The 24,395-nt window shown below is 35.9% G+C and overlaps 4 protein-coding genes across 4 annotated transcripts in view; all 4 read right to left on the bottom strand.

Annotated features, from left to right (window-relative positions):
- The window catches only part of LOC103037073 (UDP glucuronosyltransferase 5 family, polypeptide G1), a 246,053-nt gene that overhangs the window by 18,046 nt on the left and 203,612 nt on the right, over positions 1–24,395 (bottom strand). The window lies entirely within an intron of this gene.
- LOC103036765 (cornifelin homolog B) lies at positions 245–2,782 on the bottom strand. Its single transcript, XM_007250168.4, has 4 exons — positions 2,689–2,782; positions 2,328–2,438; positions 1,463–1,617; positions 245–801 (listed from the first exon to the last, which is right to left on the bottom strand). Exons 2-4 carry the CDS (start codon positions 2,428–2,430, stop codon positions 676–678), a joined length of 384 nt encoding a protein of 127 aa, XP_007250230.1. The 5' UTR covers positions 2,431–2,438; positions 2,689–2,782; the 3' UTR covers positions 245–675.
- LOC103036951 (cornifelin homolog B) lies at positions 9,676–12,097 on the bottom strand. The gene is made up of 4 exons (XM_015604309.3): positions 11,990–12,097; positions 11,559–11,671; positions 10,953–11,107; positions 9,676–10,471 (listed from the first exon to the last, which is right to left on the bottom strand). The coding sequence occupies exons 2-4, from the start codon at positions 11,659–11,661 to the stop codon at positions 10,349–10,351; spliced, it is 381 nt and encodes a 126-aa protein (XP_015459795.2). The 5' UTR covers positions 11,662–11,671; positions 11,990–12,097; the 3' UTR covers positions 9,676–10,348.
- On the bottom strand, positions 15,829–21,845 carry LOC103036465 (cornifelin homolog B-like). Its single transcript, XM_007250167.4, has 4 exons — positions 21,693–21,845; positions 20,615–20,722; positions 17,232–17,383; positions 15,829–16,258 (listed from the first exon to the last, which is right to left on the bottom strand). Exons 2-4 carry the CDS (start codon positions 20,715–20,717, stop codon positions 16,136–16,138), a joined length of 378 nt encoding a protein of 125 aa, XP_007250229.2. The 5' UTR covers positions 20,718–20,722; positions 21,693–21,845; the 3' UTR covers positions 15,829–16,135.

The raw sequence follows: 24,395 nt of genomic DNA, 5'->3' as shown, positions 1-24,395 counted from the left end.
AAAAAGTGCCACTCTTTTTTTATTAGTTTTTTAATAAAATGTAAGAAAAAATGAATTAAACTCAAGATATGAGTAGAAAATTTGTTTTGTTTCAAATTTACAAATGAAGCAATGTTTATTAGCCCTTGGCCAAACATACTGTATGTGATATAAATGTGTAAGGGGGGGGGGGTGTACAGTGTGTCTTTATCAAAAATGTGTTTTGGTATATGTTTTTCACAAAAAATGAGCCAATGCCAATGAGTTTGAGTTAGAAAAAATATTTTTTTAGTATCATTTGATGAACACCACACAAGGGTTAATAGTGCTGCCCAGAACCCGTTTTGACATCTTCATTTTTAGGAATATACATGTTATCTGATCAGGAGGCTCCAGTCTTCATACATGAGCAGAGTTCCGCACCCCAAACAAGCGATTAGCCAGTGCTACTGCCCGGTCGAACTGGAAACGGCCTTCAGATCAGTGAGAGTGTGAATGAGGGATGATCCAGACTTCAGATTTCATCCAGACACATGTGCAATCAGGAGTAGGAGGAGAAGTTAATGTCAGGTAGAGACGTGCTTTTCAGTTGTGCTGCTGGTGATGGTTATGATGCCAGGGTAAATGTGATGATGATGATGAGGAGGGTAATGGTGGTGGTGATGAGGGTGATTCAAGCCTTTGCTCAGCCAGTGTTTAGCCAGTTGGCCTGTTGTTGAAAAATGTAACCGGATGAAGTCTGGCCTTCATCTCACGCCTGATTTGGCACCAACTGCATGGGCCGCAGAAGAAGGAGTACACGCAGTCATTGCAGATGGTGTCCTGAAGGTGGAGAAGAAGCACAGGTTAGCTCAGCAGTCACACTTGAGCTTGAGAAGTATTTTACCTGCAGCTTTAAATTCCAGGCTGTTGACCCCTTGCTGAAAATGTGGTTGTACTGACTCTAGCTGCACTATAGTCTAATTATTATCAAGCAGATAATATCTCAAAAAATATTTGAATATGTGTAAGGAACTTGCTTGGTACATTTTCCATTCCTAATGGTTTGCATATTAGGAAAAAACAAGCAAGAGATATATCTCTTGTTTCCAACAGATTTAGTGACAGTTAAATAATAAATAATAATTTTTAAACCATGAAATATTCTTTTAAAAGTAGTGCAACTTCTTCAATGTGTTTTCCAAGCCTGTGATTAATATAACATAACGTCGCTGTCCAATGAAAAACGCTTATCTCCAAAACAGCAACTTTACAGGAGAGAGAAAAAAACTTGTAAACTTTCAATGGAAGTCAATGTAAAAAGAGTTTATTTCAGGTCATTTTGAAGACTTTCTACTGGTCTGTTCATCAAGAAATTTTGGCACAGTGTAAGGAATAGTTTGTCTGTTCAAATTATGTAGTAAACAAAAAATCGACAAAAATGGAGATAAGTGTTTTTGATAGGACAGTGACGATAAGAAGAAAATGTTCTGGCTGCTCTTACCGTAATGCCGTAGCGCTTGCGCATAGACACCCTCATGGAGAGCGTGACTGGGGGGATAAAGCCGCAGGAGTCCAGCAGAGGCAGACACAGACACTCGCCGTGGTCCCGAGCTGTGATGCAGGCGTAGCACGGGAAGCACCACACAGAGAAACAGCCTGTGCACACAAACACAGAGATTACCGTCAGTTACAGTGTGCTGCAGTATTTAATAATTATGCTTACATTTGTATTCACCAGTACTGTGTCTCATGCTTTTAATGTTTGTAATCTGCTGTTTGCTAATACATCCATGTTATACCACAAATGCAGTCCTAAGTATAAACAAGTCCTACACACATGTACAGTGTTGGTTTCTCAGATGGGCATTAATTCACAATTTTGTGTAGCCCAATAATAGCCTTAATCATTGTAAGGAAAACTGTGCCGTTGTGTGTAATATGCCCAGGTGTAGCTTTAAATGGTCTATATTATATATAACTCTTTAATCTTTTAAAAGAAGAGACTTATGCAAATACGTATACAAGTAAGCAAATACTATGCTGTTTACCTTACACAAAAAAATTATCTTTTTATGATTTACCAATTATTTGTATGCTTAATTAAATTATTTTTCTTATAGTTTATCTCCGTTTACCCACATTAAAGTTATGAGAAGTGTTTCGACTTTGTAAGCAATGCAGAGATAATAAAACAGACTGTACTGTATTGTAACAAACAAATTGTAACAAAACAAGACAAATGTAGGACGTCATACATCCAAGGTCTATTACATCCATCTATATAATATGTTAGTATAAATATACACAGCCCAGGTAGAGCACACATATACGCATCAGATATTATTGCTCAATTTTTTCAGACTCACATTCATTAACGTTTTCACACTCGCAGATGCTGGTGGTCCACTGGTCCGAAGCAGCTGACACCACAAGTGCCTTGGGCTGCTGGATAACCATTTTGGTCGCCATGATGAGAGCTTAAAACACAAAAGAAAATACAGTTTGAAAATGGGCAATGATAACTAATAATCATTTGCTAATACAAATATTTACTTATGTTTTATTAACATCTGGCTCACTCCAAAGGCTGTAACTAAACATTAATAATTTACATGTACTTATTAACCATAATATGCATTTTCATGCTGCGAAGTCAAGTGTAAATTAGTGCAATAGTGAAGTATCTTATATAATCATGCTGTACCTGTACAATTATCTAGGTCTTACCTGTAAGATGAGTCTGAGGAGAGCTCTTACAGCAGAGTGACACTCTGTAAGACTGACTGGGCCCCTTTATTTAAGAAGACAAGCCGGAGGTTTGGCCTGGAATCTCAAGATGCCTTCACGTGGACACATAGGGGTCAGCATGCATCACAGGTAAATACAGACACATGCACGCACACACACAAACACACACACACACACACACACACATATACATGTGCGCATGTGTACGTGCAGGCTGCGGGATGCTTATCTGTGCAGGGCTTTTCAGTAACTGGTTCGGCCAGACAGGTGCACGTAAGTGATGCACCGAGGCACTGAGAAAAATGCCAGATCAATAGATTGGGTGCATCATGGCATTTCCACCCAATGGCACGAGCATACGGTACTTTTTTAAAGGTGTGTCCAAGTAGAATTTAACAGAATTAGAACAGAAAGCACCTACAGATCAAATCACATGCTGCTTTTATGTTATGTTGTTGTTAATAGTGTTGAGATGCTGTGTTTATACAGTTATAATCAGGCTAAAAAGAACCTGATGGTCAGTCTCCTCTATACGTTGGCTAAGAAACACTATCAGTTCTCGTAATCAGAAAGGGCAGGAGACGCAGATTGCATATTTTTCAGAACAAAAAGATCAACACATTCTTAGGGCGCATATTTAGCGCCTACAGAATGTGAGCACAGAACATTTAATCTTGATAATTTGAGCATTCTTACAGCTGTAAGGAGTGAGGTGTACAAGTACAAGAGGTGTACAGCATTTTAAAATATGTTAAATATCTTTAACAGTGCTACTGGATTAGTGGTTACAGATCTGGGTCATTGATTACAACCTTTTTCAGGTGGACACGTTCGCTAAGATGCCAGTTTGGGCCCTTAAGCAAAACACTAACCCCTTAACCTCTCTGCCCTACAGGTTCTGCAGCATAGCTGAACCTGTGCTCTGAGGATGGCTTTCAAATCTAAGTTATGGAAAGAGAAGAATTTTGTTGGATATTTGGTGCCTACACAATGTGGCAACAGAATGTTTGATTGGGAGGTTGGGTTGGTAATCTTTGATTGACCACTGTTAAATAGATATAAATATATTTAAAAATACTGTACACTCTAGACCAGGGGTCAGCAACCCGCGGCTCCGGAGCCGCATGCAGCTCTTTCATCCTAGTACTGCGGCTCCGCGTGGCTTGTGCAAATAAATTATAAGTATTTAATTGAAGTGTATTTTATATATATCTTGAAATATTAAAACAAAATGATATTTTATTATATTTCATCGCTCAAAATAAGCGACACACTTGCGAAAGCCGGTATACCCGCCAAAACACCGTTCAAGTATCGATACTTTCAACCACAGGTAGGCCAAGTATGGAGAAATGCAAGAAAAAAAATATGTCGGCTGATTAAAACCCTGACAACAGTCAACAAAATACCAAATATCACCGCCACCCCACTCCCACAACATGCAACACTTCTAGACCACAGAAAAGAAAAAAAAACACCTCGCCCAGAGCCGTCAGGAACCAAAAATAAAATATCAAAAATGTGCACAGTAACTATTAATTACTATTAGTTATATTTTTTCTGATATTTATAAGGATTTATAATTATAGAATGCCAAAATAGGGCCCAAAAAGTATTTGTGGCTCCCAGTGTTTTCTTTTACGTGGAAACCGGGTCCAAATGGCTCTTTGGGTGTTAAAGGTTGCCGACCCCTGCTCTAGACACTCTAGTACTTTACGCCTAAGAACATCCAGAAAACTTGCCAAAACAAAAACGTTCTAAGACTGTTGGCTATTAATCCACACCTTTAACCACTGACCCGCCACTATTACAGACTTAAAAAATTCTAATTTAAAGGAATGTACATATATGGTACTTGTACACCTCATTTCTTGAAGTTGTGAGAATGTTTAAAATATCCGATTACTGATCGAAAAGTTTTCCAGGTAGCCAGGTTCCCTAAGCTGCTTGATTAAGGCCCATAAACCTCAGTGCTGTGGTGCTTAGTATTGCTCACTGTGTTCTCAGAACACATCTCTCTACTATAAATTATCCCAATCGGGATTCACCAAATGATTTGCATATATTTTTCTGTTTAGGGTACACTACTGTAGCTCAGCTCAAATTTCTATGTTTTAAATAAACAGTGGTGGCTCAATGATTAAAGTACCAATTTTTATTCATCACAAAGTTGCTGCTGGGCCCTTAAGCAAGGCCCTTAGCGTGTCTGCTGTTAATGTGCTGTAGCATAGCTGACCCTGTGCTCAAACCATGACTTTTAAACCCAAGTTATGCTAACAGAAGAATTTTGTTTTACTAAAGAAGAATAATGACAATAAAAGAGAAACGTACCAGTATTTGCTTGTTACAATCAGAGGCAGGAAATAAGCCTAGGAATTTATTTTGATCTCCTATACAGTTTATTCCAAGAGCACTAATTTCCACAGCACTGTAGAATAAAAGTTTAAAATACTTTAAATGAAAAAAGAAATGCTCATCTAGCTTTCTTCAGGTTTAATGTTAACTAAATCAATTTATGGTGTAAAATGGAAAACATCATAAACAAAATGCAGTGTTTTCAACTTTTACTTTGACTTTTATTTAATTGCAGACAGTATCAAACCAAGATATTTCATGTTTAGTCTGGTCAACATCATTTAATTTGTTAATATACATCCATTCCTGTATTTATAACCGTGTACATCACTGGAAAGAATATCATCCTGTATTTAGAATAAATTGTGTGCAAAGTTCTTTTCTGCATTAATGCTGCATCATAGAAGAGCTTTGACACAAACCCACATTATGGAAGATTCTGGGTTTTGGATTTGCTGATAACTGTCTGGATGGTGTTTTCATCTTTGGTCCAGAGCTCAGTGTGACCATTTCTCCAAAAAAAGATGATTTGTCTGGCGGCAACACATGTGATGGCTCATTCCAGAGAAATTTGTGTCACTTCTGGACATGGTTAACATACAGCTTAATTTAAGGCATTTGTGAATGTAACTGTATTGTTTATATTTACATTTATTTATGACATTTTTAGCTGAGAGTCTTATCCAGAATGTACGGTGGCCGAGAAAGCCCAGCGCAGTGCAAATTGAAAAGCGCTGCAAAAGCACAAAACACATCCATCAAAATTACAACACCGGCGCAGCAAATAGAAAAACGCGCTGCAAATAGAACCACAACACAACGGAAGTGAGTCACAACACAACGGAATTTTCCCGGGGGACCTTAAAAGATGCTGTACCAGCTGTGTACAAAGGACAATAAGTGGCAAACAAGCTTCTGAAAAGTAAGTTATGTTTATTACCTGTGATTACCACGGTTGTGTGCATATCATTAAAAGTTCTGCTTCACAAAACGCCTTGTTTGCCACTTATTGTCCTTTGTACACATAGTGAAGTCCGAGACGTTACTGAAGACGCAGCTTTGCTGGTACAGTATCTTTTAAGGTCCCCCGGGAAAATTCCGTTGTGTTGTGACTCACTTCCGTTGTGTTGTGGTTCTATTTGCAGCGCGTTTTTCTATTTGCAGCGCGTTTTTCTATTTGCTGCGCCTGTGTTGTAATTTTGATGGATGTGTTTTGTGCTTTTGCAGCGCTTTTCAATTTGCACTGCGTTGGGCTTTCTCGGCCACCGTAAGAATGACATAAAAGGTTGTTCCTATTAAAGAGGTGGGGCAATGTAGTGTTAGGAGTCTTGCCCAAGGACTCTTATTGGTGTAGCACAGCATTCAGTCACCCAGGCCAGGAACTGAACCACAGTCTCCTGCATGATATGGTAGCTCACTGGCAGGAGATGGTGTTATCCACTGCACCACACTAATTATAGTGAATTGTATTGTAGTGTTTGCCAAAGGTTTACTGAAGTAATCCCTTGCTTATGTGGTCTGAGGGATCGGGGATCGGAGATTATGGATCGCCAACAAAGTTTGATGACAGAACAGACTCCTTCTTTCTACCTGCACTGATCACTCCTGAAGGCTTACGCTCCTCCAATGAACGTCGCCTCGCTTTACCAACCAAACATTCACACAAAGCAATCCAGACTGTTCTCATACAGAGTTCCCCAATGGTGGAACAAACTACCTTCCACTACCAGATCAGGAGAATCTCTCAATATCTTTAATAAACTCCTGAAGACAGAGCTCTTCAAAGAGCACTTACTCTCCTAACACCTCTAACACACTAACTACCTTCCACTACCACATCAGGAGAATCTCTCACTATCTTTAATAAACTCCTGAAGACAGAGCTCTTACTCTCCTAACACCTCTAACACACTAACTACTTCTAACCTCATTTCTTTCTTCCCCTCCTTCACTCCTCATTATTTCTAAAGATGTTTTACCTTTAACTTCTATTACTTTTGTACTTCACTATTGTAAGTTGCTTTGGACAAAAGCGTCTGCCAAATGAAGTGTAATATAATAATGTAATGTAATGTTCAGCTAAGGCTTTCGCCCTTCCCTAAATGCTCTAAAAGTTCTCATGTATTTTTTACAAACTGCAGATCCCTATCTTTGTTACTCAAACACTTTCATTGATACTGGCCCCAGATTGGCTCACTCCAAGTTTTTTGGGCATGAAATACAGAAATGGATGTATATTAACAAATAACATAAAGTTGAGGGGACAAAACATTAACTATCTTGGGTTTATACTGTGTATAAAAAAATAAAATTCCAAGGAAATATTAGAAAACTTGACAACAAGATTCTAGACCATATATTTTACAGTGCAGTTTAATATACAAAAAAGTTGTACAAAATGTACATAAGTAAGCTGGGCCTGTTTTTTTAAATTAAATTATGGTTGGTTTGTATGAAGTAATTCCCTTTTTTGAATTATACTATAATATATACATAGAAATATATAAATACAGTACATCCTGCAGTAGCTACCTTACTGCTGGCAGATGTTTTAAGTTAATGCTGAATATAATTACATTTCAGTTGCATATATATATATATATATATTTAACAGTTTATAGTATAAATGTTACATTGTTTACCAGGAATATACAGAATAGTTCCTAGTTTTGCCTAGGAATCAGTTTCCTGGTCTCATGACTCCACTTCTTCACTGTGTCTTGAATATATATATATCAAAAGCACACTTAAGCCCATATAAACTGAGAGATTATGTGTTGCTAGACAGAACATTCGTAATCTGTCATTCGATAGTAACTGGCTGGGAGGATTGGTATAAAACATTCATTGGCAAAGACATGTTTAAGCTTATGGTTACAACATGATCCATCACTTTTGGCAGCAGGGGTCCCAGAAAAGTAACTGCTCCAGTTTCCAAAGACAACAATTGCCAAAATATTGCTTTAGGCTGCAAATTAATAAGGCTATTGTATTTCAAGAACAGTCTTTTTTTGTTACATTGTGTGGCTCTAATGTGATGTATTTAAATAAAAGTCTGGAAAAGAATTATACTGACATTCCAAAGGTTATAGGACAGAAACTAGTATCATATCCCATGACTTTTGCCATGTCCTATGGAAGCTAAAGGATGCTGCATTGACCTGGTTGAATGTGGATGTGATTTCTGAGGCAAGTTGGAGTTGCTCGTCTGTTAACATGGACAATTCAAGCCAGACGTCGCCAGTCATGATCATTATCACCTACTGTACTCTTCACTGCAGTTAGTAATGCTTTCTGTGACGTGTTCCTTGTATACACACGGCACCGTGGATCGAGGAATGCTAAATACCCGCACAACTTAAAGAAATGGAATGTCCCATCCATCTGGCCCCATCTGTCAGTCCTCTCCTGCCGTGAGTATACTGACCAGTGTTTAACCTCACTCACAAGATAAAACCTCACAACTCATACAGGTGTAGGCACCAGTCATCAGTTTACATTCTGTTGACATGATTTTAGCATGTCATTTTGATCAGGTAAACAATCAAATTGTTTAATTAATATGCATGTAAAAAAGAGTAACTAAACAAAATTATATCAAATCAAAAACAGTGGGTGTTTAAGTTGTATATGAGTTTTTAATTTAGTATATGCAATATTGATTTTGTTTGAAATCACCCACATAATGCATTGACAATATTTCAGTTGTTACGAGTGATTTATTCATGTTGATTTTAAATTTTAAATTTGAATTTAATTTCAACTTATTTAAGTTTAGAATGTAAAGGTGTACAGAACTGGTCTAAGTGGTGCATATACAGTATAATCAAAAGTTTGGACATACGTTAAATTCAGTGTTTTTTATGTACAAAAATATTCTGTCATCAAAACAATGAAGAAAGACGTATGGAATTTTAAAAGTGTTAAACAAACCAGAATATGTTTTATATTTTAGATTCTTCAAAGTAGCACCTCTTGCTTAGATGGCAATTTTGAACATCTTGGCTGGATTTTCTCAGTCAGCTTTATGAGGTAGAGTCACCTGGAATGGCTTTCAGTTAACAGCTGTGCTTCACTTACCAAAAGTTAATTACTTGAATTTCTTGTCCTCTTAATGTGTTGTGAAAAGGTAGAGTTGGTATACAGTGAATAGCTCTATTTGAGTAATGCTCTAATCCATATTATGGCAATAACTATTCAACTAATTTAAGAAATAAATGCTTTAGGAAATGAAGATCAATCAATCTAAAAAAATGTAAGAACTTTGAAAGTATCCTTAAGTGCAGTCGCAAAAAACATCAGAAACATTATGATGAAACTGGCTCTCATCAGGATCGACCCAGAAGAAGAGGATTTAGAGTTTCTTCTGTTGCACAGGATAAGTTTATCAGAGTTACCAGCCTCAGAAACCGCAAGTTAACAGATCCCCAGATAAGATTCATCTAAATGCTTCACAGAGTATTTTGGTTTGTTTGACATAGTCCTACATTTACAAGAAAAAAAATGTGTAAATATTGTATTGTACATATGTATATATATTTGTGTGTGTGTGTGTGTTTATAACAATATATACTTTTTTTAAAGAATCAAAGAATATGTAAAAGACTAGAATTTTTTTTTTTTAGAACAATGTACTTTTATTTTTGTTTGTCATATTCTGATACAATATTTCAAAAACAAAATTTTTTTTTAGTTTAAAAACTAAATTATTCTGTGGGCCCACACATTGATTCCACAGTCTCATTACTACAATATTCACATATTAATTAGCAAATAATTCATAGTATCTATTATTCTAAAATAATAAGTCTCATCACTTTCTCAAGAGATAACAGTTTCTGGAGTGAACTAGGACATTCAGCAGAATGAACACCAATTTTAATAATACAGTTAACAGCAGGATTGGAAAAGAAACTGCATAAATACTCGAAAGAAGCACAGAATATTTTACAGCACGCTGTTTAGGAGGTTCTGGTCTTCATGCATTTGAGTTAACCAGATACTGGATTCCACATGACTCCTTCATTCCTCAGATCTGAACCTCAAACAGCGAACACAGAGCAGTCAGCTTCTCTGGAATGCTAGAGCTTATTCCAGATCAGTGACGAGATCGAGCAGTGATAAGAGCTGAGCGGCAAGTTTAGGGTCGAAGGGTCACTTGACAGGTTAGTTTGTACAATAGATGCTTTGCTGTCAGAGTCTTTGTTGTCTCTTGGAGGAGTGAAAACAATTATCCTGATGATAAAGGTGGTGGTGATGGTTGTGACAGTGATCCAGGTGCTGATTATTTGGGTCGGTTGTGGAAGAGAGTGACAGGATGATTACGGGCCTTCATCTCACGTCTTATCTGGCACCAGGAGCAGGGGCCGCAGCAGCAGGCGTACACACAGTCGTTACATATGGAGTCCTGGGGAAAGAGGGACAAGAAATGATGGGTTAAATTAGGAAATTAACAGCTGGTGAAGCATGTATGGCTTATTTCTTTGTGGCTCTAGCGGCTCACTAGACTGTGACTGTGTAGACTGTGTATTTAAGCCCATATATAACAGCAATTTCAGAGGTCCTAAAATAGAGCCATGTGGAACTCCACAATATGATCAGTTCGTTTACAGTAGTGTGTGCATTAGGAACGCTAAAAAAATGCTAAAACTGAACATAATAAGCATATGGTCTAGGAAATTAATAAACTCAATTTGAATTTATCCAATCAGGATACATTTCTGGCCTTGAATATTGTAATAATTGTAGTAAAACATTATGAATTAGACGCTTTTGATGTTTTGTTGAGCAGTTTTGCATTTAATTTGACAGAGAATGCTTAGAAATAAGCAGGGCAGTCAAATTGCAGGTCATCAATGCATAAACAGGGGGTCTGATTTGAAGTTTACCTCGATGCCATAGGTGCGTCTGGTGGACACCCTCATAGCCATGGTAATTGGGGGGATGAGACCAAAGCTCTCCAGCAGAGGCAGACACATACACTCTCCGTGGTCTCTAGCCGTAATGCAGGCAAAGCAAGGGAAACACCACAACGCAAAGCAACCTGCACACACACAATCACATACACATAAACAAATATTACTGTTTACTCCAGATTTTGCAATTTAAAAATATATAAATATTTATTGTAATGTATTTTATAAACAATTTTGAGAACATTATTTATAAATGAATAAAATAGCCATATATATATATAAAATAAATAGTGTAAATAATACATATTGCCAAAGTGTTGTCACTAAGCTGTCACTAAGCTGCCACTGTTAGGCCCTTGAGCAAGGCACGTAGCCCTCTCCACCCTAGGGGCCCTGTAGCATGTCTGACCCCGAACTCTGACCCCAGCTTTCTAAAGCTAGGATATGCATATTAAAGTGTTTACATGTACTGCATAAATGTATAAGTATAATGACTATATAACAAAAATAATAATTAAATAAAATATTCAATCAAATTTGGTAATAAGCAGTTCTACTGAAAGTAGAGCTATCACTCACAGTCATTGACATTGTCACACTCGCAGATGCTGGAGCTCCACTGATCTGCACCCGGCGCCACCACTAAAGGCTTGGGCTGCTGGATGACCATCTTTGTCGCCATGGTTGATTGTCTAAAATGTAAAAAAAAACAGTTACTGTTACAGTTACATCAGTTACTGAAGTGTTAATATATTTATGTATATCAATATTGCAGAAATGTTCTTTGCCGCTACAAAATGTATTTACATTTATGTAAATGACAATGACAATGAGTCAATTATTATTATTATTTAATTATTAACGACTTAAAATTATATATAATATATTTAAACTACATTGCATATATGTTAAAATATTACACCTTCTGGTACAAAATCTGAGTCATATTTTAGTGTAACAGCCCATAGTTCAGTTTACTGTGTCAGTGTGTGAGTATGTAAGTGTCTTACCAGAGTGATGCACCCGGCAGAGGAGAGAAACACCTGGACAGTCTGGATGACTGAGGTGAGAATGACTGAAGCCCAGAGTGAAAGAATGTGCGCCTTATATAATGGATGCGTACGCAGACAAACACACACACACAGACAGTGTTGCATGTTCTCAAAAGATAATAATCCATTGGCATGTTCAGTGCTCCACAGCTGGTTGGACAGGTGCATGCTTTAGGGCATTATCAATAGATGTAGAGATGATGCTGATCTGCCTGAGAACACAATACAGGTGTACACTCACCGTCAGGTGAATTTGTGTATGATGGAGAACTAAAGGAACTAAATTGACTAAATTTAATTGAACAGACACTGAACAGACACTGAACAGACACTGATTGATCATAGCCCTGGAGTGTGCAGCATTCTGAATAGAGATTTTCTGTAGAAAGGAAGTCATCGAGGACAAAAATAAATCCATGCCTGGGACACAGGTCTACAGTTTTTTTTAATGAAGTAGTGTTCACCTGTCAATTTTTTAAAGAAATAAAGTAATTCATTAGGGTTTAATTAAGAAACAATTATTTATTATTTTTAAAATAATAAAAGTATTTTTCTCTTGTTGGCAATTAGCAGACACAACTGACTCTGGATATAATTATTCAATTTATTAAATTCTTTAAGTAATTTGGGAGAACATTCTGTTGATTTTAGAAGTAATTATTGGACAAACCCATCTAATTCTAGAAGACAATTTTTTATGAATCTATTTGATTCTGAAAGAAAAAAAAATTATGAATCTATAAGATTCTATAAGATTTTTTTTTGCATGAATTCCTCTGATTCTATAAGATCTATAAGACCCGCCAAGCTCCTTAATTTTTTTTAGTTTCTAGAACACTTTTGAACACTTTTGCCTGGGACTGCACAGCACTGTAAATAGAGATTGTCTGTTAAAAGGAAGTCTTCTGGGACTAGGCCAAATCTCTACCTTGTCCTGGCCAGTCAACAGTGTTTTAATCACATCATTATTTGTAAGTCGCTTTGGACAAAAGCGTCTGCCAAATGTAATGTAACGTAATGTAATAACACAGTGTACACATGTTTAGACTTTTTTGTGTGAGTGGTTGTATGTAGATCTGCTAAATAGATATACTCCTACTCTTAGATAGAGTCAAAGTACTTAATTAAGAAATTATACATTTTTAATGTATAAAAACAAGTTAATGTTTTCCCATTATAATTAGAAGTACCTGGGGCAGTGGTGACTCAGTGGTTAAAGCTTTGAGTTATTGATGTGAGTTTGATCCCAGGGTTCAGGTAGCTGCCACTGTTGGAATCTTAAGCAAGGACTCCGACACTCCCTGTTCTCCATCCCCCTCAGCAATAGCTGTCCACCACTCTGTGTGTGTGTGTGTGTGTGTGTGTGTGTGTTCACTGCACAGATGGGTTATAGACAGAGGCTACATTCTGTCTGTGTCCAACACAAGTGTGGTGAATTTGTTGTTTTGTCTGTCTTTAAAAATTGTCTTTATGTATATAATTATTTGAAGAGTTCAGCTTTCATAGCTGATTCTGGACCTGTTGATTTTCAGTAAGCTCCTTTTATATTTTTACTTTAATTCAAATCAAAAGATAAATTAACAATACAGGCTGTTAAGCTGTACACAGATATTAGCTTTTAATAAGCCATGATGAAAAAAAAGTATTTTTATGTATTTGTTGTATTTAACATAATTTTAATTATTGTAAGGCCATTTAAATGTGATTCTTAGAGATTACTAATGAAATGTAACAGAATATTGTAAAAAAAAAATGGTAGTATACAGTACCTTTATTATGTATTAATAATTATTAACATCGAGACTTTAAAGGTATTTGAATCCTTGCGTCCCTCACACTTTCATACAGGCCTACTTGAAGCCTCCCAGCAACAACATCCTAACCATGACGGACTCCTGTGTGTGTGTGTGTGTGTGTGTGTGTATAATTAATATTAATATATATTATATATATATTAATGTTAATTAAATAATAATTTTAATTCTAATTTATAGTAGCAATAATAATATATACATTTATATACCTTGTCACATATTCATGATAGACCACAATATGACCTAGCTTTATTTGGAAAGAAAAGATACGTAAAGTGTGTTTTTAAAATTAATAATAATAATAATAATAATAATAATAATAATAAATAAAGTAAAGATAAATGACATCACACACTTTCTACAAGAGATCAAATCTCAAGTTCTTTTTTCTACATGGTTGGCCTACATGGCTGTATGTGAATAAAACCTCATCTGGTGGCTGTGTGTTGTAATGACATGCTGTAGATATAATAATACCAACAACCATGTTATTATTGGTTAATATATGCAATATAGGTTCTAAACCATTCTTTTTAGCCAGTATTTTGGACAAGGTGATTTATGTGTTTATCTCATTTGTTAGACTACTGTATATCTCATTGTTTCTTGGGGCCAGTCAGTCTTCCCTACACCACTACAGCTTGTCTAAAAGGCAGCTCTTTGACTACTCACTGGTATAAAACAATATATACAATTATTACACCAATTCTAACATCTCTACATTGGCTTTACATTCAATTTAGACTTCAAGTCAGTGTGACAGCACTGTGTAAACTGATCCAGAGGAGTTTCCTTAGGGGATAGCTTGGGAACGAACACAACTGTATAAGTTGTGAGGTGTTAATTTGTGAGTGAGATTGAACACTGGCCAGCATGCTCATGGCAAGGTGTTAGGTATGTTTTCTTTACCTATAAAACCTTTTATTAATACGTTGTGTGAGCATTTAACACTTCTCATCCCACAATGGCACCTTTATACCTGTAAATACGTCATAGAATGCATTATCAATCACAATGTACAGTTCATTTGATGTTATTGAGCATGACCAGTGGTGACTGGCTACAATTGTTCATGCAATCAGACAAGTGTCTCTTACAGAAATTAAATTCAGTTCTTTAACTTCCATGAGGCAAAAGTCATGGGACACAATAATTAGTAGTAATGATCTTTTTTGTATACTTTTATCAGTGTTTCTTAAAGCTTTTTTCTTTACTTACTAACAACAATAGTATTATAAATAATAACAATAACAATTATAATATGGCATAAAAAGTCATTGTTATTTAAATCCTAATGCCAAATTAATAACATAAAAGTCATAAAACCATCTGGTGTGAAATGAAAACAGAAAAGATGCCAAGTATCTTCTTTTAGTGTCTTCTATTCAGATTTATTCGGTGTAGAAGTTCACTTTAGGTTATATTTTAATACATTTTAGTTTAAATAATTTTTTAACCATAAAAGAATGACAGCTGAGTAAAAAAAGGCTTAGACCTCAGAGAGAAGTTTTAGTCTTATTGACATCTCACATCCTCTGTTCTGTAGGCTCACTGTGTGAGGTGGTTTTGATAAATGCAATGCTGCTCTCCTCAGGAGAAACACTATTACTACAGCTACATTATAAAGCCACCCAGCCCAATTCTACAACATTATTATAAGAGCAGCTCCCTCTAGTGATTATATCTGGACACACAAGTTCCTGCAAGACAGACTGGACTGTTACTTTTACTAGTTTTTTTCTTGTCATTATATTGCTCTGAAAAAATAAGAGACCACTGAATAACAATGTTTTTCCTTGATTTTACCAAATTGAAAACCTATGGAACATAATCAAGAGGAAGATTAATTATTACAAGCCATCAAACCAAACTGAACTGCTTGAATTTTTGTGGTCTTTTAATTTTTCACAGAGCTGTATTTATACATACAAACCAGTTTGTAAATATCTATACCTCTATATGTAAATATGAATGAAAACTAAATATGTGTAAAATTATTTATTTAGGCCATGTGATTGCAAAAAATACAAAGACAAAAATATTTTAGTAACTCAGTAATAACAATTCACATTTAATAGGCTGTATAATTTCGGAGCAATTCTTCAGTAAATAAGGTGAGCTACTAGTGGAACTTAATCATAGAGCATAGTGAATTCACCAACCAAATCTGCACATTTTGACTGTTTGCTTAATCAACATATCAGTAATCTGAAAACAATGCATGTTTATTTCTATTATTTTTTTTATGTTATATAATAATTATCTGTGATGATGCTGGTAATGATGGTCATCACTTTGCTCGGCTGTTGATGAATGTGACTGGTTGATTTCGTTTTTTCATCTCTCGTGACATTTGGCACCAAACACAGGGACAGCAGAAGAAGGAATAGACACAGTCATTACAGATACTTCCCTGTGTAAAAGAAAGAGAGAGAGTTGGTTAAGACACATAGAAAGAACAATGCGTTCTGCAGCTTAAAACCTGGTTGGAAGCAAAAGCATTAAGATCTTGAATTGGCAACTGGAACACTGAACAATCAGCTGTTTTCCTTGTGTTTTTTAGTAGGGGTGTGCCATATCGTATCAGACACAATAATATCACCAACATTTCTGAATTTCTTGAACGATATTATACCCTGAAAAATCGTGCCATATCACCCATCCCTAATTATCACATCAGAGTACTACTTTTTTGCTGTTTTTAGCAAAGAAAAAAATCACACTGTTCTCATTTCCCATTATATATCTACCAGAGACAGATTATAGCTGTACAGTATTTTTTATTTAACTTTAATCCTGGATATATGGAGATATTTGGAGTGCATTATTAGTAGCATCTGATAACATCTGTAATATCTGAATATAAAACATATAAACATTTTTATTTTTATTTTATTGCACTAGTGTATTCTTGAAATAATTTTTTAATTCAGTGTTTTGTCATATCACCAAGAGTACCGTTATTGCAAAAATACCATGAAATATCATGATATAATTTTAGGGCCATATCACCTCTCCCTACTAGCAATCAAAAGTAATCGTTTTGATATAATATATAATAAAAAAAAACATATATTGAATATATAATAATAAATAATTCCATTCTGATATAATTCTAAGTGGAACACATATAATTCAGAATTGAATTCATTTTTTTCCTTTTTAATTGTTAATGAATTTCATTTATAAGATTTTTTATGATATCAGTATTGTAGACGTTTATTGCTGGACAAAAAAAGAACATTTAAATCTGTTTTCCTAAATCTTACTATAACCATGATCACTGCACTTAAGCTTTTCAGGAAATGTAGAACATCTTCAAATATTCAACTTAATGTTAACACTTAAAACTTTAACTACTGAAAGACACTTTTCGCGGTCCTCACCTCGATGCCGTAGCGCTGGCGCATTGATGACCTCATGGCTAAAGTGATTGGTGGAATGAAGCCGAACTCGAGCAGCGGTAAACACAAACACTCTCCGAACTTCTTAGATGTGCTGCAGGCAAAACAGGGCAGACACCAGAACCCGAAACAGCCTGCGGGATACAAGATACACATCAGCGGGATCCGGTCAGAGAGAATAACCTTCAAACCAATAACCATGTTGAATCAGACAACACACAGTGTGACAGTTAGTCACCTGGTGGCAAAAAGGAGTGGTCTACAAATTTACACATTTAATTTACATTTCCGTATGTACACATTTGTACACATACTAATTGTAATCTGTAATTGTAGACAAAACATTAGGTCAGCTTCTTGAGTTTCGCACTGGATTTTGTGGCTAGTATAAACATAAATTAATATATATCAATGTTAACCAATTCTTCCTGTGTGCAATACTGATTTTTGGTAAAATATTGCCTTAGATTATCAGAGAAAAGAATGACAGCCTGGATCCACTGGCAGGTCCTGTGCATTTGAGGGGTTCATAAATAATATGAATATACAATAAAGCATAATTTTATATATAGTAATAGTAAACTTAGATAATACTACAATATTAATAAACATATTATATATATATATATATATATATATATATATATATATATATATATATATATATATATATATATATATATATATATACTCATATCTTGTGGTTTTAATATACAGTATTGTGTATTAGTATTCTCAGTACCCATGTGACAATAATGTTATATGTTATATGTGTTAATGTTCTGAAGTTGGTAATTACATGTTCTGTAGTTTTACTGATATTGCACTGGAGTAAGTTGTTGATGCAGCAGTGTGTGATGTGGGAGATGGAGATGGGCCCCTGGTAATTATTGTCTTCAAGATTCAAAGATTCAAAGAGTTTATTGTCATGTGCACAGTAAGAAACAAGTTTCCTTGTACAATGAAATAATAAAATTGTCATTATGAAGTGCAAGTACAGAAGTGTCACTAGAGTATTTGAAATATGTGGTGATGGGTGTGGGATTTACACAGTGATTGGTGTAGAGGGTAAAGAGGAAGAGGCTTAGGACACTCCCCTGTGGAGCACCTGTGTTAATAGTGATGAGTGATGATGAGAACCTGTTTTGCTGGATCACTGAGAGGGTGGCCTAGGAAGTCCAGAAGTGGCCTAATGGATCTAGTGGCCTTACTATATTATCTTGTGGCCTCAGTATAATATCTAGTGGCAGTACATTATTGTCCTGTGGCCTAAATATAATATCTATAGTGGCCTACCTATATTATCTAGTGGCATTACTATACTGTCTTATAGCCTCAATATATTCACTAATGGCCTCACTATATTATCTTGTAGCCTCAATATAATATCTAGTGGAAGGACTATATTGTCCTTAGGCCTCAGTATAATATCAAGTGGCCTACTTGTATTATTCAGTGGCATTACTAGATTGTCTTATAGCCTCAATATATTATCCAATGGCCTTACTATATTATCTTGTGGCCTCAGTATAATATCTAGTGGCAGTACTATATTGTCCTGTGGCCTCAATGTAATATCTAGTGGCCTACCTATATTATCTAGTGGCATTACTATATTATCTTATAGCCTCAATATATTCTCTAATGGCCTCACTATATTATCTTGTGGCCTCTGTATAATATCTAGTGGCAGTACTATATTGTCCTGTGGCCTCAGTATAATATCTAGTGGCCTACCTATATTATCTATTGACATTACTATGTTGTCTTATATCTTCAATATATTCTCTAATGGCCTCACTATATTGTCTTGTGGCCTCAGTATAATATCTAGTGGCCTACCTATATTATCTAGTGACATAACTATATTGTCTTATAGCCTCAATATATTATCTAATGCCCTCCCTATATTATTGTGTGGCCTCACTATATTATCTTGTGGCCTTAATATAATATGTAGTGGCCTCACTATAATATCTTGTGGCCTTAATATAACATGTAGTGGCCTCACTATATAATGTAGTGGCATTACTATATTGTCTTGTGGACTCAATATTATATCTAGTGGCCTGCCTACATTATCTTGTGTGCATTACTATAATGGCTTAATGCCACAATATATTATCCAATGGCTTCACAATATATTATCTTGTGGCCTCACTATATTGTCTTGTGGTCTAAATATATTATCTAGTGACCTGCCTATATCATCAAAGGGTATTATATTTGGTGTGTTCTCTTATGGCCTCAGTATAATATATTTTTGCATTATTATATTGTCTTATAGCCTAAATGTATTATCTTGTGGCCTCACTATATTATCCCATGGTCTCCATACGTAATTATATGGCCCCTGAATATTCAATAGTTACCTCAATATATTATCTTGTGACCAAATCTTACTAAATATAACCTCAACATCTCAACAAGTGGCTCTGTACTGGGGTGGATTGTCAGGGTTTGATGAGGAAATGCAGAAATGTCTTTCTCTGACCCCCTTAAACACACTGAAGTGAAGGGAGGATGCAGTGCAGGGAAGCACTCTACATTATTTCATGTTCTAATCAAATACATCAGCATCACAGATGCAGCAAATAGGGCATAAGGACTTAGTAAGGACTTGTATGATAAAGTATGTCAGGAAGGGGGTCCAGCGGTCTAAAGCGCTGCCACTATGAGCGGGAGGTCGCCGGTTCGAACCCCCGCTCATGCAGCTTTGCCATCAAGCTGCCGGCGCTCAGAGGGAGCAAAATTGCCCCTCTGGGTGGGTAGATGGCGCTCTCTCCCCACATGCTAGGGTGATGTCTGCAGCACAGGGCGTCTGTGAGCTGATGTATTGGAACTGAGCCGCTGCCCTTTCCTCCGAGCGCGCTGTGATGCTGCTCGGCAATGCTGCATCAGCAGCACATCGGAAAGAAGCGGTGGCTGACTTTACATGTATCGGAGAAAGCATGTGCTAGTCTTCACCCTCGTGGTGTGTTGGGGCATTACTAGTGATAGGGGGAGGGGGGTAGTGGGTTAGGTAATTGGCTGTGTAAATTGGGGAGAAAATGGGAAAAATTTGAAATAAAATTATAGAAAAAAAAGTATGTCAGGAAAAAGTGATTCACTGCTTTTGACCTCCCACATAACAAGAAACAAGACTATCCAGGGTCTTGTCATACCAAAGTGTTTTTACAGTATTTCAGCAACCAAGCAGAAAGAGAATAAACATGTCCTTTAAACACGCAGGGCTTTAAATATAGCTTTTAGCACGTGACTGAAAACCTATGGCTCATTCCCACAAACACACTTACACACACACACACACACACACACACACACACACAGAGAAAGTGCACAAACATACATATAAATTAACTTACATTCTGCTATATTTTCACCACAGTCACAGATGCCTGATCCCCACTGGTTGGAGGAGGCCATCATCACAACGGGCTGGGGCTGCTGGACCACTATTTTGGCCATGGTGCCTGTACACACACACACACACACACACACACACAGATCCACATTTTTAAATAGGTTTGTTTGGTTTCCTACAGTCAGACCAAACCAAATTTTAGGTCTTGTACACATATATCTCATTGTATCTCAAAAATGATAAAAGCAAACAGTGTCTTTAAATGCAGGTCAATGTGAAAATATGTTATTCCAAATAATTGTGTAAATAATTGATGAAACATGTAACATTTACAACACAATAATACATTTATACCCCTTTAAGACTATGAACTTTTATAATAATAGCAGTCTGGAAGATGTATATTTTTTATTTATCTTTCACAGTCACTTTTGATGTATTGGTTATTGCATGAATGGTTGAAGAATTTGTAAAGGAATGCAAAGAAAAGCAATAGACAATAGCACTGTTGAAAATGCAACATTGCGAAAATGATGGAGGTCATATCCATTTAATATACGATAAATTGATAATGTAAATATTGTGACAGGTCTATTCTAACTTATCTAAGCAGAGAAATTACTAAACTGTTCCACCTGGACTCTAGGCTCTTTTAAATGTGAAAGAACCTCCACATAATAATAACAGATGTGGTTTTAAGTACACTATACACATTATATCAGATTTGATGTAGAAATATATCAAAAGTCAGTATTTTTTATGTCCATATGGAATAATGAAAGAAAACTTGAACAATTTCCAGGTGATAAGAAGTCATTTGTTTTTTTTTGCACTATTTTTTTCTCATTTAATTTTCTGAACTGAACTCAATAAATGTAAAGCCAAATGCAGTTAAGTTTGAAGTTTTTTGCACTAATAAAACTAATAAAAAAGTAAAGTCAAAATCAGTTCTGTTTAATTTCTCTGATTCTTCAATAAAACAATAAATGTGACATAGTAATAAATAATAATAAATCCAAAAATATAAAAAAATATTTACATATAAACCATGAACACAGTGAATATATGTAGCCACATACCTTTGTAAAGTTCTGGAGGGCAGGAGAGGATGCAAGACAGACACTCTCTCTGTCTGTCAGAAACTGATCTCACTAAGCAGCTACAGGATGAAGATGAACAGATAGACACTCACTTCAGTCATACCCACACCTTTCAGTATATGTCACTGGTTGAACTTGTCAGGTGTGTGTATGTAAGTTGAATGCAGTGTATGTGAGTTGAATGCATTATAGTGGTCAGACTGGTGGTCAGACTGGTTCGGTTCAAGTCTGTAGTTTCTGATTTTTTTTTTTTCTGTTGTAAATCTGTGTATATTTGTGGTGGTGATGTAAATCTGTGTATATTTGGCCATGTTTAACACAATTCCTCTATTTTCTCAGATATGGAAGCAATTAGATCATTGACTAATAAAGTAAATGATCAATTAATTAAAGTCATATAAATCCTGAATATCTACTCTTTAACAAAGGCCAGATCAGACCCTGAACCCTGGGACCCTGGAGCCACCATGTGACCCCCACATTAAATAATGACTCCAATAATGTGAGTTATGTAGTTGAGGCTGAGAAACTAAAATGTGAGCTCTTGTACGGGTCAAAGATTTTACATGTGTTTTACTGAAGTACATTTGTCCCCAGCAAATCTGGAAAGACCAGTTATTAGCCAGTTTCCACTGATGAACAACAGTGTTGAGTTCTTTACATTGTTATATATTAACATAACAATCATGGTTTTGTACATAGGTTCTGTGTTGATAATAAATATTAACCACACCAGTGATGGGCCTCATCAGGGACAGTTATGGGACCTGGAGGGGTTAAACATGGGCCCCATCTGGGTTGTACACTGAACTTGAGGGCCACCCAACCCACATTCAACCCATGTTAGACCTACTTGAACATGTTGGTTGGACTATAGTTTTATGCTTGTGTTTATTTATTTATTTGCTGTTACTTGAGCCCTTTCAATGAATAAACCTATATTGGCCATATCTACCTTTTGCGAGAAATCTGTTGTATTCTCTACTATTGTAAGTTACTTTGAAAAGTGACAGTCTGTAAGGTTTTGGTAAAAGTGTTTAATTTGACAGAGCATGCTAATAAGTTACTTTAAAACACACTTTGTTGTGCAGTCCTTTTTTTTAGAGGTGATGAATCTAGTTGTTTTTTTTTTGTGAGGAATCTTTTGCTCAGTTCTAATGCATGAATGAGTAGAAGAAGACAGAGTTTGCATTATTTAAAATGATTTAAAATAAATAATTTTAAGGACTGCTGCTTTAAGTGCCTTAATTAATAAAGAACTAGTCTAAATCTAAACAAATTGCAATTGATGTAATGTAACAGATTGTTCCTAAAAGAGAGAAATGGTTAATATATGTATTTATGTATTCATCAATTTTAGTCTTAATTTGCTTAATTACTTGGGTATAAACATTAAACATAAATAAATAAACTTAAACTTGATTTTTATTGAAACACAGTAACTCAATCTTCCACAGATTATTGCTTTATTTGAAGCAACAAAAACTTTAAAAATGTAAAAAAAAACACACACACGCACACACACACATAAATCCATTTACACTGAAAGGTTCTTATTACACATCTTGAGACAATGCTGCAGACCCAGTTTTTAATGCATAGAAAGCAAAGCAGCCATAATCCCATACTGTTTATGTCTCTCTCTGTGTGTCAAGTTTTTGCCCACGCTTTGACATTTACGACATTCTAAAAATATTCTTAAAAAAAAACACACAATGGGCTAGAGCGCTGAAGTGTTATGCAACAACATTTTTTCGATCTGACACACCTAAGAATGTATTGTAAAACATAACCAGGAGAAAGAACACCTCCCTTGACTGACTGCTCTCTCTAAACCCCTTTAAACATGTGAGAGAGAAACTCTTTAAATGTTGCTAAATATGTGTACAACCAAACCAAAAAAGAACGAATGTGTGTTTTTCTGATGAGGAAATTTAGGGTTCAAGTTTTGAGAGTGATCGTTCAGTATTTATTCATTGCAAAGTTTAAATTCTGATATAGATGATCAAAAAAGACATTAAGCAACCAAAGGATCCTATGGCTCACTGGTAGATGTTGCGCCTCATGATTAAGGGTTTAGCAGTTGAAGTATTGACCAGGATTTCCACAGCATGTAAGAACAAGAAGCACCTATAGTCCTAAATATGAGTACTGTATTGTTCGCACTATAAGCCTCACTTTAAATCCTTTAATTTTTACCAAAAATGGACAGTGTGCCTTATAATCCATGCGCCTTATTTATGAATTTTACCAGTCAGGTTATAAGGAGCAGTAAAGCCACTCTGCTAAAAGACAGCGTTATAAAGGAGTTTCAGTAAAGTTTCTCCAGCACAAAGTCTGGAGCAGTATTAGCATTAGCTGCTAACCGCAGCGCTAGCTGTTTCGCTGTTCAGAGGTAAGTATATTGAACTGTAGTCTGTGTGTTTACCCTGATAAAACAAGCTACATGGGATGAACCGCTAGCAGAAAGCGCCCTGGCTTACTGGATCCCTCAGTGTTCCTTAGTGTTGATGATAAAATGTGTCAGTCACTCTTTCTTTCTCCTTCACAAAGATGTAGTTTACTAAGCACTAAGTGCTGCTGCTTACCACACTAAAATATTGTCAATCTTAGCTTAGGGTTAATAAATGGAAGCACTTTATTCACCCAAATAAACAGTTTTCAGGAGAGAAATCTGTGTAG

Source organism: Astyanax mexicanus, chromosome 8 (assembly GCF_023375975.1).
Source record: "Astyanax mexicanus isolate ESR-SI-001 chromosome 8, AstMex3_surface, whole genome shotgun sequence".
In the NCBI taxonomy this organism is placed as follows: domain Eukaryota; kingdom Metazoa; phylum Chordata; class Actinopteri; order Characiformes; family Acestrorhamphidae; genus Astyanax; species Astyanax mexicanus.
This window is presented reverse-complemented; position numbering and strand designations above follow the sequence as displayed.